Source organism: Eptatretus burgeri, chromosome 2 (genome assembly GCF_056783735.1).
Source record: "Eptatretus burgeri isolate ZD-2024b chromosome 2, Ebu_testis_v1, whole genome shotgun sequence".
NCBI classification, from domain to species: domain Eukaryota; kingdom Metazoa; phylum Chordata; class Myxini; order Myxiniformes; family Myxinidae; genus Eptatretus; species Eptatretus burgeri.
Window position 1 is genome coordinate 58889476 of NC_140962.1, and position 15305 is coordinate 58904780.

At 44.0% G+C, this 15305-nt stretch overlaps 2 protein-coding genes across 2 annotated transcripts in view; one reads left to right on the plus strand and one right to left on the minus strand.

Annotated features, from left to right (window-relative positions):
* Positions 1-15305, plus strand: part of PEX13 (peroxisomal biogenesis factor 13) — a 36158-nt gene that overhangs the window by 17142 nt on the left and 3711 nt on the right. Inside the window, exons 3-6 of the mRNA XM_085869478.1 lie at positions 5149-5424; positions 6526-6602; positions 13686-13832; positions 13930-14052. Of these exons, the coding sequence (XP_085725604.1) occupies positions 5149-5424; positions 6526-6602; positions 13686-13832; positions 13930-14052 (623 nt within the window). The remainder of the gene's footprint in view (positions 1-5148; positions 5425-6525; positions 6603-13685; positions 13833-13929; positions 14053-15305) is intronic.
* Positions 13860-15305, minus strand: part of VIPAS39 (VPS33B interacting protein, apical-basolateral polarity regulator, spe-39 homolog) — a 71988-nt gene continuing 70542 nt past the window's right edge. Inside the window, exon 20 of the mRNA XM_085869475.1 lies at positions 13860-14461. Within this exon, the coding sequence (XP_085725601.1) occupies positions 14453-14461 (9 nt within the window). The 3' untranslated portion in view covers positions 13860-14452. The remainder of the gene's footprint in view (positions 14462-15305) is intronic.

The window sequence follows — 15305 nt, forward strand, 5'->3', positions numbered from 1 at the left end:
CTTCAGTACAGATGGACAGAGTGAGGGGAAACTTCACACAAATGTTCCCCAAGCCATGGGTGTACAAGTTTATTAAGTAATAATTGACTGATGGGTCACGTGGTTTGGCAGCCATATTGGATTGAAGAAAAATATTAAATGATGTTTTCTCTGGAACCGTTAAATCGATCGATCGTGAAGGTTCACAATTATTATCTCATAGTAATGGGGAATACAAGTTTTAAATTTCAACTTTATCAGCCACATGGTCTGGTAACTAGAATATATATTTTTTGATTTGGGTTCTTTTTATTTATTTGTCTATTATTATTATTAATTTTGAATAAGGCTCACTTGGCTGTGCCTTGTTGGGTTTGAGGGTGGAGGAGTAGCAGCTGAAATGTGAATCCTCTCCAGGTTCCTCCTGATAATTTCATCTTTGCTTTTTGCTTGTTTGGGTTCCTTCTGATTGCTCCAATGCAGGAATGTACCTATTTGGTCTTCCATTTGATTTGAGTTGAATTTATTTTAATCCCATTCTAAATTCAATTGCATAATAATAAAAAACACATCATGGGTCAGGGTCAGGTGTCCAATCAAAGCGAGACGTTTTGGTACCGGGCCATCACTGCCAGCAGTTGTAATTGGCAGTTCTAGTTATGTCTTATTAATTACGTAACTAACGCTAACACAAACACCAGACAAAATACATTCCACAAAACTACACAAACATCACACAAAAGAAGTCCTGGTGAGGGTCTGCATTCTTTGATTGCTCTTTTTCTTGTCATACCTTCTTTTGTTCCTTTCTCGTCTCTGCCAAAAGTTTCGCGTCTCCTCCGTTTGTGACCCCCCACTCCCTCCCCCTCTCAGGTTTCTGCAGGGTGCATGGATGTGGTCCACCATCAACCCTCTTCTGTTGAAACTTCCAAAATCCACAATCGGTGCTCACTCCCTCCACTCATTTGTTCCTATTCCCCCCCCCTGCCCCCGTCCCTTGCTTGTGGAACAAACATCCACACTCTTTCATCTCATTCTTCCACACCATGCATCCTCCTCTATCCCTGTTCCTCCCCACATCCCTTATTTGTCCAGATCTCCCTCTTTTGTCCCTCAACCCTACTGTTGGTGTACCTCCACTCTCTACTGGTCCTTTTGTTCTGTTACCTTCTGATCCATTCAGTGGGCAAGCTGTACCACGAGTCTTGACCTTGTATACAAAAACAACAACAAAAAGTATTACAGTATGACATTTTCTGTGCTACTGTGTCTGTCACACTTTATAACTGGAATGGCATTTGGTAAAGCACATACCTCTACCAGGTTAAACGGTCTACGTTTTGTATCCCACTAACAGGCTGGATGTGGACCTGAACCAAAATCAAATCGGCTTGTTCTGATCACCGAAACCAACTCATCTACCAAGTTTTGTCATATCTTGTCCGCAACTTTTTTAAGATATCATGCTATGTATAGTTGTTGAACCCGTCTCTCAATGGTGAAGAATCCCTTAAAAATTTTTTTTTAATGTCGTATCCTGATCCAGATTTGGATCTTCACCAAAATCAAATTGATTCTTCCTTGTCACGCCTGACCTATCTTGCAAGTGTCGTCCATTCATAACCTTTTTAATCCATCCAAAAGATTATGAATCCAAAAGGATTCTTTTTAGAATCCAAAAGGTTATGGATGATTCCATCCATAACCTTTTGAGATATTGTGCTCTATCATTTTTAGCCCTATCTCTCAATGGTGAAGAATCATTAAAAAAAAATAAACAGTTCTCGTATCTGGATCCGCATTCGGATATTCACCAAAATCGAATCAATTTGTCCTTGCGGCACACCCAACCTGTCCACCAAGTTTCGTCTGAATCCGTCCACAACCTTTTGAGATATTCTGTACACACACGCAGACAGACAGAAAGGAGTGAAGACATAACCTCCTTCACCTTCGGTGGTGGAGGTAAAAACCAGATTTTATTCGTCCCCTACCGGATTCACCCTAGGGGACTATAGGTTTTGCCATCCGTCTGTCCCAGTTGTGTTTTTTTCTGACTCCCCCACATACCCTTTAACATATTTAACTGAAACTTGGTGCATGGTTTTATCACTATAACTTACAGGCCGAGTTCGAGTTTCAGGGCATTTCGTCCATTTTTTTTTTACATAGTTATGTCATTTTTAGACATCAATAATATCACATATTATACATGGGTCAATGTCTGGCTGCCCAGACTCCACTGCTTTACACTCATTGGCTGGACAGCTGGCCTGACTCCACCCCCAAAAAAATCATGCACAGCCATTGCATGGAGCAGCACAGATTGGCAGGCCTCAGGTCTTAGGCCTGGTTGTGAGTCCATGGCCCAGTGCAATTGGAATGATCCCAGATTTATTCCATAATGTATTATATGTGAACATAAGCGGGACGCATGTCGGGTTATTTTTTTATGATTATTAGTTTTATTATTTTCCGACGCCGAACGCACCATTATACTCCGTCCAAATAAACGAACATTCATTGGGACCGGTAGGGAACATGTATTGCAAAGCAATTCTCACTCTTCTTGTCTATATTTTACACAATGTGATTTACAAATGATGTAGTTTGAGATATATTTAATACCATAGGTACTCGTCATTACGGTCGGTGGCAAAGCAATTCTCACTCTTCTTGTCTATATTTTACACAATGTGATTTACAAATGATGCAGTTTGAGATATATTTAATACCATCAGTACTCGTCAATACGGTCGGTGGCAAAGCAATTCTCACTCTTCTTGTAAATATTTTACAAATGATGTCGTTTGAGATATATTTAATACCATAGGTACTCGTCATTACAGTCGATGGCAAAGCAATTCTCACTCTTGTTGTCTATATTTTAAACAATGTGATTTACAAATGATGTAGTTTGAGATGTATTTAATACCATCAGCACTCGTCATTACGGTTGGTGGCAAAGCAATTCTCACTCTTCTTGTATATATTTTACAAATGATGCAGTTTGAGATAAATTTAATACCATCAGTTTTCATCATTATGGTCGGTGGCAAAGCAATTCTCACTCTTCTTGAATATATTTTACACAATGTGATTTACAAATGATGTAGTTTGAGATATATTTAATACCAGCAGTACTCGTCATTACCGTCGGTGACAAAACAATTCTCACTCTTGTATATTGTTACAGCTGTGGAAATTTGCAATACACCATAAAGGGTCCTTAGATCAGTAATGACGATAAGTATGTGTGTAGTTAGATTTCCCCACCGTTGTTTAAAGGGAATTTCCACGTTCACAGGGCTGTGATCCTTTGAGTTAGCCGTTTTTTTTTTCTCTGTCATTATTTTGGACCAATCCTACCCCAACAACCAAATCGCCACCACCAACATCATTCCCAAACAACTAAAACTCAAACACCACCACCTTCACCTCTTTACCTCCACAACTCCATCCTGCAAACATCGCTTCAACGCCATTCTCAAACGACGCCCGCCAACAACCAAACTCCCACCACCTCCGCCTTCTTTCCACACGTCGTGCCATGGGCTGTGAATGCGTTCCTTTCGCCTCAAAAAGCGGATCAGGAATGCTTCACGCCCCCTTTTCATCCGCCCAATGGCTGAGCATCGGGTGGTGTGGCCCCGCCTCCGAACCCGCTGTGATCCAGAAATTTGCATGTACGCCCCTCCCCCGGGCTATATAAGTGCGAGCACGGTGCAGCTCGCGGCAGAAAAGTCAAGTATGGAGAGCGCAGAAGAGTTGCAGTCTGGAGGGTCTGGAGAGCACGGAAAAGTGGGAACGGCGGAGTGTCGGCAGGAAAGTCAAGTCTGGAGGGTCTGGAGAGCACAGAAGAGTGGGAGCAGTGGAGTGGCAGCTGCATTGTCGGCGGGGCAGTCGAGTTGGGAGATGGAGCTCGAAGCCGACGGGAAAGGTGCCGGAGAGAGCTCGCCGACCACACCAGGGGCACGAAGCCAGGCGCAGCTATGCTGACATTGCGACTTGCACGCCATCGCACCACGAGGGCACTGGTAAGACCCTTCGGTGTCGGTGACCTGGCCGCTCCTCAAGGTTCCACGCGCATTAGGCCCATGGGCCCAGTCTGACTCCCTTGTCTATGAGGGGGTCGTTTCTTGCTTTTTCTTTGAATGCGTGTTGTGGCGCCGTGTCTTGTAAAGTAGAAACTGTTTAAGTGCATGTAAATAAACATTGCTTTATTCGGTTGTAACTCTTACTTGTAAATTGCATTCTTACTGTATGGCTGTGAATACGTGCTTGCCTTGTCTGAGTGTGCAATAAATGTACTTGTCGAGCTGCTCCCCGTTTGGTTGCATCCTTTCCCTTGTTTGAAAGTTCCATCTTGCATCACGGAAGGATTGGTAGAAGGGTGTAAGCATCCGTTAACTAATCAGGTCCGTCGGGGCCGGCGATAACACCGCTCGGTTATCACTGAAGCATGGAACGGATCGCTTAAGCGGTTCGTGTCCTGGGCCAGCCAGCAGCGAGGTACGATCGCCCGGTTAACTACCCGCGCAGGTACTTAGGTAGGTCGAGTTTGGCGAACAACCCTCTCCTGCGTGGGTGGCCGATTGGCACGATTGTGGTGGGGTCGAAAGACCCACCCGTGACTAACTCCTGGCGATAGTTCCAAGCAGGGTCACGACTGAATTGTCCGTTCGGGTGGGCGACGCAGTCGCGATTGGAGTTACGCAATCGCTCGCACGCCTGGCGGGCCAGAATTCGTAACAATATATTTTACACAATGTGAGTTACAAATGATGTAGTTTGAGATGTATTTAATACCATCAGTATTCTTCATTACCGTCGGTGGCAAAACAATTCTCATTCTTGTTTATATTTTAAACAATGTGATTTACAAATGATGGAGTTTGAGATATATTTAATACCATCAGTACTCGTCATTACGGTCGGTGGCAAAACAATTCTCACTCTTCTTGTTTATATTTTACACAATGTGAGTTACAAATGATGGAGTTTGAGATGTATTTAATACCATCAGTACTCGTCATTACGGTCGGTGGCAAAACAATTCTTACTCTTCTTGTATATATTTTACACAATGTGATTTACAAATGATGTAGTTTGAGATATATTTAATACTATCATTACTCATCATTACGGTTGGTGGCCTGATCTGTTTAGTGGTGGTTATGGAGGTGTCAGCCGCTGGAACGAGTCCAGCCGGCCTCCCAGCTCGAGCCTGTTTGTACGTCAGGCTGAGGAGAGCAGCCGCCCTGCGTTCCAATCTCTTGAGAGCATCGTGCATGCGTTCGGCTCTGTCAGCATGATGCTGGAAGCCACGTTCTCGGCTATGTCCAACAGCTTCCGCGCTGTGCTTGATGTCGCAGACCATTTCAGCCGCATGCGTGTCCACTTTGCCAGGGTTTTCTCAGCATTCGCCCTTGTTCGTACGCTAAGGTAAATTGCCATTTGCACATCGTTTCTCCTACAGAGGAAAACAATTTTGCAAGTTTTTTTTTTTTGTTTCTTCTTCTTTGTAATGCAGCACACACCTGTGAATTTGCATCACATTCTTGCTGGGGTGGGGCGGGCATGGTTGTGCCTTTGATACAGTGCCCCATGTACGTTAGAGTAGGAGTTTGTTGAGTACTACAATAGAGCAGGTACTTAAAGGAAACTACAAAAGAGCAGGCTGTGGAAGACGAGTTCAATCATGAGCAGTCAATTTGTACAGTTTATAGACTATTATTGCAGTGATAATGTTGTGTCATTGAAATATTAACATCAAACATTTATTGCACAAAAAAAACCCCACAACTTATGCACAACAAGTTTAAACTGAACAATCGGTGGAAATCTTTCCAGATGCTGTACTCTTTAAAAAACCGATTTCAATAATTCTTTAAAATGTTTTCGCATTTTAGTTTAATATAATTTCAAGAATTCACATTCTAGTTTAAGATAATGAAGTGTTGATAAAATAAGTGCAGATGAATTAACTTACAGGATAGACAGTGATAGGACTAGAGGCCATAGCCTGAGAGTAAAGAAGAAGAGAGTTAAGACTGTAACAAGGCAGGGGACTTTTACTCAGAGAGTAGTTAATGCATGGAATGGTCTCCCTGGAAAGGTAGTGGCAGCAGAAAAAGTAGATAAGTTTAAATTAGAATGAGGTAGGTACCTGGAAGTTGTGGAGATGGAGGGGTATGGTATGTTGACAGGACTTTTCAGTAATTTGAGCATTGATAGGTGATTGTGTGCATTTTTACGGAGTGCTGTTGGTTGGGGTCTTGTCAAGGTTGATGTGTGTTTTTTAATCAAGCCCATGCCCCCTCCCCTGAGGGGAAGAAGAAAAAAAAAATACAAAAACTTAAAATAAATATATTTAAAAAACTTTATTTTTTGCATTTTCTTCCTTGGATCTTGTGTTGATAAATTAGTATGGTGTTCATGCAGACATGATGGGCTGAATGGCCTCCACCTGTCTGATTTCCTAGTACATATTACCTTATAACAGTAGACGGTTTAAAATGTACTTTAATAAATTGGTCTTTGCAGGTCTTTGTATCGCCGTCTGTTAGCCTTGCTTATGCTGTCCCCGACGGAGGATGCTTGGCGACAGAGTGAGGAAGCAGGTAAGATGAGGCTTCACTGAAGTCAGAATTGACTCAAATTCATTGAAATTTTTACTGTTTTTTTTTTAATTTTTTTTATTTTTTATTTTTGCAAATCTCTTATCAGCATGAACAGTCTGAGCCTTCACATGTAACTTAGTTTAACTACCCGGTTAAGTTTATAGCTCCTTCAGAAGAAGTCATTTAAATATCTTAAGTACATTAGTTTACATATCAGCATGGCCTATTGAGGCAGCATGGCTTGCTGCTGGGGTGGATAAAACCTCGTTGCATTGCTCAAACTGGTGTGGGTTTGATTCCTGTTGTTGTTGTGGAAATTTTGCACATGTCCAGGGTAAATGGAGGTACAACATGTCCATGATTAATTCTGTCCACAAAAACATTCATGACTTGTCACGGGTGCCCCGACGCTGTGCTCATTCAAGAGTCTCGTACTAAATTGAAAACTACCACCCATTAAGACCTTTTGCTTGACAATGCACATTGTACTCATTAATTTAATCCTTATGCATGGGGATGTTTTTAGCAGCGTCTCGTGTAGTGAACGCTGCTCTAAGAACGCTCAGCGTTGTTGTTGTTCTTCTTCTTGTGAAGACAAAACCTTTATATTAGGACTCAGATCTTTAATAACACGATCCGGATCTTAAATACTCAGCACCTGTACACATCGTCACATTGAGGGTGCCTTTTGAGAGCGTCTATCATGAACTTTTAAATATATTCGGACATGCACCACCTTATTTAATGCATTAAATTAGTTATTCTTGCCTGTTGTTTGTGTCCTTTATGAACATACCTCAAAACATAAAATTATCCTGTTTGGAATGATTTTCAATTTTGTTTGTGCCAGACAGGTACATAGACTAAAATGATTACTTTACTCCTCTCTGTACATGTGCGATCAGGACAAGATTCTGTACAATTTCAAATTCAGAGCCAAAGTACTGCTAAGGTACAGGTTCGTGTTCAGATTCATGTTTTACAATGCAAAATATAACATCAAGTCGTTCCTGAAATTAAATAGTTCCTCAATCATAGACAAAGATGAGGCTGAGTTTTTGGGTCTCTCACCACAGGCAGATCCGGTGGTCTTTGTGTCTTCTACCATCTCCTCTCCAGCCTCACCCCACCCCACCCTGCTCTGTCTGAGATATGTCCCCCCCCCCACATTTCTGCAGGGCACTCAAGGTCCGCCAGCAACCCCCTTCTGGTAAAACTACCAAAATCAAGAATCACTGCTCACCTGCACTCTTTCATTCCTCTTTTTTTTCTTGTGTTGATAAAGACCTCCAGGTCTTCAAAACAGCTGTTCACCACCATCTCATATCTTCCCCATCCAAAATCATGATCTTTTCTACCCTTGCTCATCCACCCCAAACCGACCTCCTTCAAATTCCCTGCTTTCCTTCCTGAAAGTCCCTGTAGAGTCCATCTTGTTTACTCGGTGTACCCCACCCCATCCCTCTCCCTTCCACAGATCTCCTAATGTCTCTGTTCCCCACTGTTTTGTTTTCCCTCTTCCACCCCTCTTGTCTCCTGCTCCCCTTGTTGTGCATTTCTGTGTGTTGGCTCTCATACGAGCCTCGACAATGTCACGTCAGGTCAGGTATGGGAGCATGTGCCAGAACAGCACGTTGCTGCGTCCACTTTCCGCCGGTACTCCAGGGGCCTCCGTCTGGCCATCCCCCAGGCAGATGCCAGGCCCATCCCCATCTCCTTGAGATGATGGTCAACCTGTTGCAACCTTGAGGCACGTGGTCGACCCACTGGCCTCCTCCACTCATGAGACTCCCTCGCTGAGAGAATCTGGTGAGCAGGATCAGAGTCAGGAAAACGAGCCACATGTCCATACAGCCGCAACTGACGTTCACGGACTATGCAGGTAACAAATCTCATCCGAGTCTCTCTCAGCAACCGCTCGTTGGACACAAAATCCGACCAGCGATAGCCAAGGATTCTCCGAAGAGACCTGGTACCAAAGGAATTAAGTCTCCGTCTCAGATCCTTGGTCAGAGTCCAAGTCTCGCACCCATAGAGCAAGACTGGAAGTACCAAGGACCTGAAGACTCGGACTTTCGTCCTCCCGCACAGGTACCGGCAGCGCCACACCCCATGATCCAGTGAATCCATGACTCCCCAGGCCCGACCCAGACGTCTATTGACCTCTGACTCGCAGCCAGCAGAGACATGAATATCACTGCCAAGGTAAGTGAATCTCTCCACGACCTCAACATCCTCACCACAAACAGACACAGACAGGACAGCAGCATCCAAGATGTCACCGAAAGCCTGGATCTTAGTTTTGACCCAAGAAACCCGTAATCCCAACGGCTCCGACTCCTCATTCAGCACCTCGAGGGTCCCCAAGAGGATGTCTAAAGTCTCCGCAAAGATGACTGCATCATCTGCAAAGTCAAGGTCCGAGATCTTGACATTCCCAAATGACGCACCGCAACTTGATCTCTCCGACATCCTCCCTAGAATCCAGTCCATACAAGTGCTGAAAAGTGTGGGGGCAAGTAGACATCCCTGACGAACTCCAGTAACAACTGGAAATAAGTCAGAGATGGTACCACCACACTTCACAGCACTCTCAGTACCAGAGTAGAGTTCAGACATCAGATCGATCAGTTTTGGTGGCACCCCACGAAGACCAAGAATCCTCCAGAGGACATCCCGATTCACTGAATCGAACGCTTTACAGAGATCAACATAGGCTGCAAGCAGCCCCTGCCGAAACTCTCGTCTGCGTTCGGTGAGGACATGAAGTGCAAGGATACGGTCAATCGTTGACCTCTTTGGTGTAAAGCCTGACTGCTCTGGACGCTGGTGCTCAAGCAGATGGTGGCAAACCCTATCGAGAATTATCCGAGCAAAGACCTTGCCCGGCACTGAGAGCAGCGTCACCCCTGGGTAGTTGTTGCAGTCTTGGCGATCACCCTTCCCTTTCCAGAGAGGGACAACAAGGCCCCTCTTCCAGTCAGTTGGGATGATGCCTGTGTTCCAGGCAGAGCACAAAACTGCATGCAACGACACGAGTGCAGCATTTCCACCAGCCTTGAGAAGTTCGGCATGGATGCCACAGCATGGATGCCACAGACAATGTATGTAAATTAATTCTAAACAAAACAAACATGACAGACAACGTGAAGCAAATGCTTCACCCTGCTTTTTGCTTCACACACGGGGTAATAAATAACAAGCACTGTATGAATAATTGGACAAGAATTGATCCCTAAACTGTGTGGGCACAAAGTCAACGGAAAGCCCTTGCAGGACACGTTATGTTATGTATACAAAAGCCATACATAAACCTCTCCTCCTTTCTTGCTCAACATACATATGCAACACTGGAATTGAAAGGATGTTGACAGTGGAAAAATAAGAATGATTCAAAAAGCTGCTGCACATAACGGAATGACAAAGGATGTTGATTACAGTCGCCAGAGTTGCAGCTTGGACAACATGGGGATGTGACCATCAACACCTCATCCCCTTCATCATGGGCATTATGTGGTGTCACAGGGATTGTGCTGGTGTTCTGAGGTTCTGGTAGAGACAAAGACAGATATCACTAGTGCAGTGGTTTAGTTAGACAGGACGACATCACTGAGAAAGGGTGTCTTTATGGGTGTGATTGATCCTAGCATTCTTCCTTGGCTCTCAGCACCCTTTGGTGAAGCCTGGCGTTGGTTTAGCGGTGAGGTTAGTGGCTTGGGATTCTAGGGTCCTGAGTTTGAGCCTTCACCATTGAATTAACACCAGGGGGGTGACTCAACCTGTCATCCTTCCGAGGTCGGCAAAATGAGCACCAGTGTACTGGTAATAGGGGTACTGCATCAGCAGCATAGCCACACCCCTAACCAATGATGCAACCAGCAGCTAAAAAGGCTGCACATGAAGGGAAGCACCCTTTTTTTTTTGTTGTTCTATTGGTGGCCTGTGTCCCTCTTTAATTTTTTGCTGTTAGCACCTTTTCACCCACTTTTTCCTCAGTGTCTTCTGCACATTTTTTTTTAAAGTGTATGTGTGTGTGTGCACACGTGCGCAGACAAATTTGTGGCTTATTAATCGAGTTCTCTTGTGGTGTGCTCAAGTGGTGACGAAAGACTGTGCTCATCACACTGACATGGACACATTGAATGTCCACAATTCATGCACATCAGGACCCCCTCCATTTCCCATACACTTTGCAGTAATTTTTCTGACCATTTTTGATTAACTCACAGTTTTAACACTCTTTTGCTGCTTCTTCTTCATAGTCCACATACATCTATCTTTATATATATATATATATATATATATATATATATATATATATATATATATATATATATATATATATATATATATATATATATATATATATATATATATATATATATATATATATTACTGAAACTCTCTTGTATGTATTGTTATGGCTGTGGAAATTCGCATTACACCATAAAGCGCCCTCAGGTGAGATATATCGGTAAGTTCATGTGTAGTTAGCCCAAACCCGTTGTGAATATATGTGATCCATTCGGGCTGCGATTCTTCAGTTCGTCGTTTTTCTTTTGCTGTTGTTATTTTGGACCAAACACCACCCCAACAACCAAATCGCCACCATCAACAACGCCCCCGAACAACTCCACCAAACTGCCACTACCTTCACCTCCACAACCCAACCCCGCAAGCATCGCCTCACCCACCATTCTCTAACGACGCCCAACAACGGCCCAACCACCACGGCAAACTTCCCACCACCTTCACCTTTCTCCTTCACAACCAGCAACCGCACCACCTGTGAACACTGAACGTCGGGCTGTCTAGGGCCCGTTCGGTGATTGCCGAACGCGTCGAGCCGCGAGCGCGAATGGCGGCCTTTCCGAGGGAGAAAACGGATCGGGGGAGCCTCACGCCCCCTTTTCCTCCGTCCAATGGGCGAGCGTTGGGCGGCTTGGCCCCGCCTCCAAGCGCGTGTATGTGAATTCCGTTTGGGCAGAAATGTGGATCAAAAGAGGCTTACGCCCCATTTTTGCCCGACCAATGGCTGACCAAGGGGTGGCGTGGCCCCGCCTCAAAACGCATTTTGATCCAGGAATTTGCATACACGCCCCTCCCTCGGTCTATAAAGGCGTGCACATGGGGTGGTTCGCTCTCTTCGTCCTGGAGCTGGTCTCGTTGTTCGTCTTGGCTCGTCTTGCCTGGTGGTCTGGTCTGGTCTTCTGTCGGTGCCAAGGTCTACTGTCGGCGTGGTCCCGAGACCCCGCTGGCGGGACGGAGCGTCTGCCATTCCCCTCTCCCGACCCCGAGCATCAACGTTCCCCCCCCCACCCTTTATCCGCGCTGAGATAGCGCCGGAAACCCCGTCCGTGGCGTTGAGCGGCCAACACGTGCCGGCGCGAAGCACGAGCTCACCGACCACGCCGGAGGAGCTGGGAGCTGAGGTCGCAGGAGGAGGGCTCGACGCGCGCAGGGAAGTCACTACTTTTATTTTCTTTGCTTTTGGTGTATGTGTGTGTGTGTGGTGCCAGTCTGGAAAAGTAGAACTGTGTAAGTGTGTCCGTGCGAGTCGTATTCGGTTGTAGTTCTTGCTTTCGTTCTTGCTTTTGTTCTTTCTTTGACTGTATGGCTATGAATACGTGCTTTTCTGTGTGTGTGTGTGTAATTAAGTGCTTGCTTGTTGAACTGTTTCCCGCTTTGCTTCGTCTCCTTCCTTTTATTGAATCTCCATCTTGCATCACGTAAGGGATTGATAGTGGGTTTTAAAACACCCGGTAATTAATTGGAACAGTCAAGGTCGACGATAACTCCGCTCGGTTATCCCTGTAGTGCGGAATGAGCCGCTTAAGCGGTTCGTGTCCGGAGTCGACCTGTGGCGTGGTACAACTCCTCGGTACGCTATCCACGCGAGTACTTAGGTAAATCGACCATTTGGCGATCGGACCCTATTTTGCGCGGGTAGAATGCGGACTAAGTTGTGGTGAGGTTAAACCCCCACCCGTGACTGGCTCCTGGCGGTAGTTCCCGGAGGGTCACGACTGAATTGTCCGTCCGGTGGGCGACGCGGTCGCGATTCGAGTTACGTGGCTGATCGCACACCGGCGGGCGCGAATTCTTAACAGTATGTTCCCAAAATACAGCTAAAAGAGTACACGATAGCGCAAACATTTTAGGGCCACCTTACTGTCAATTCACCTGCGGTGTGCAGTATCATTTCATTCAAATCGGGCAACGAAAAAAATTATTAAAAAAATAAATTCCCCATTCAGTCAAGTTGTACTCTTCGGGAGAATTTGATCAATGCAAATAACCTCAGCGGTATAGTTCGCTGGAGCTATCTTTTTTTTTTTCTTGAAAATGATTTATTTTAAAATCTCAAACATTTAGTATAGACAAAGAACGATTTATTTTTAAGCTTAAAATAAACATCACCATTTTTATCTCATATTTCTGTGTTCATTCATTAATAAGTAAAATTGTGTTTAGAAGATTACACACAATAATTTATTCGACTTTCTTTTCTCCTTTTTTTTTTTCACATTGACGCGCAATATCAAGTTTCGTTCAAATCGGGCAACGAAAAAAATTATGAAAACATCAATTCCCGATTTCAGTCAAGTACTCTTCGAGATTATTTGATCAATGCAAACAACCTCAGCGGTATAGTTTGTTGGAGCTATCTTTTTTTTTTCATGAAATGATTTTTTTCATCAACTGCTTCACAGGTCGTCTAGTGAACATTAATGTGACCTGGTCTGTCACAACACTGCCCTCTTTAAAAAAAAAAATATTTTGTTCTTTCTCTTCTGCCCCTTTCCATTGTTGATTCTAATTTTAAATGTGACACCAATAGACATTCATTAACTGAAATCTGAAAGTATAATCATTATTATAAAGTTCTATAATAAAAAAGGTGTACGGCTCTGAAAATGAATGTTGTGATGAGACATTTACATTACCAGTTGAAAGGAAAAGGGAATTTGTTTCATGATGTGGAATTAATATAAAGTCCAGACACCTGCAACTGGATTTTTTTTTGGTGGAGGGGGGTGGTGGTGCTGTATGCCTGGATATAAATTTGCTGTCTTCCTCCAGTTTCAGCAGCAAGGGTTGTGGGAGAAAATGGTGTCAATGACAACTCTGTTAAGTCATGGCCCATTATGCTGTTCTTCGCCGTCATTCTCGGAGGGCCCTACCTTATCTGGAAACTACTCCGAAACATTGTTCAAGATACCGATAAAGGTAAATGATGAACCAGTCACGATTGAATGTGGTTGTTGCTGAACCATCGAGTTGGGAATTTTACTTTTATTTATCGTCACGATATTTTGCACGGCAGGTTCAAACTGGGCCAGTGGTGAGGATGACCATGTTCTGGGAAGAGCCGAGTTTGACTTCCTTGCCGCAAGTGATGAGGAGATTTCTATTCATGCTGGAGATTTGGTCTTCCTCGCTCCCAAAGGTCTGTGATGGTGTGTGAGGTCTCACCTGGGAATTAAACCAAAATTGTTCAACATGGAGACATTCTCAGACCTAATTCACTCTGAAACTACCAATCACATATGTATTAGGGTGGTCCAAAAAAAATGAAAGTTCGAATTTCTCGCGGGCATGTTTGCCAAATCGTTCCTGACGTTGAAAAACGCAAAGAAACAAAAAATTAGCAGATTTGGAGGTGGTTTCGGGGTCCATCAAAGTCTCTCAACGGATTCATTATAATGTCACAATACTAAAAGGAAAAATGAAAGGAAAGAGCATAAAATGTTCTCAGTGGGCAGTGGGCAACTGGCGGTCGGTGAATTTCTCCAATGGTTGATCCAAGAGGAACAGTTCCATGCTTTTCCGTGTAGAACACGCCATACTCACTCACTCTGGGAATCAAAAAGAAGAAGAAAAAAATTAGAGATTAAAAAAAAAAGAAAAATAAGAGTACTTTTAACACCGACCGACAGCGAACCGAAAGCTCAACTGACGTCTCCCTCTCTCCCACTGACGTCTTCTTCTCTCCCACCGGATGTAGCAACCCCCACTGGATGTAACAACTTCCTTCCTCTTGATGGACCCCTAAATATTTTTGGAACTGTGGCAAATTTTGCCAGGAGTATTTTCTAGTCAGGAAGAACAAAATAATCAACATGCCCCAAGAATATTCAAATTTTGAATTTTTCCCTTATAATTTTGGACCACCCTAATATGTATAAAAGGTCAAAAGAGAAAGAGAAAATACCAATCACCTGCATGTTAAAAGAGAAAATAAAACAAACAAAAGTTGTTTAACTGCAATGAAACAATCCTCTTGCAATTTTTGCAAAGTGGATGAAATGCATCCTGATGGGGGTAACACAATCGATCAAATCTAACAGGATGTTGATCGAGATGTGCTAATCACAGAAGGAAGGAAAGAAAGTTGACACTTTCTGTGGTTAACCGTTCGTCGGAGCAAAAAAGGCAATCCCTGCCCCGGTTTGTGCGATGCTGCTGGAAGGAATGCCAACAAATAGGACACTCATCTCTGAGCCATATTTGTTCTACATGTACCTCCTCGGATAAGGGAGTAATGAAACGTGTTAACGACAGGAAGTGAGTTGGGTGCATGTGAATGGATGTGGGTATGAAAAAAATATTTACATAGATTTTACTCTTTTCAAACGACCTGACATGTGACCCTAATTTTAAGCATCCATCATGGTCACACAACTATGGAGATGATGCTGC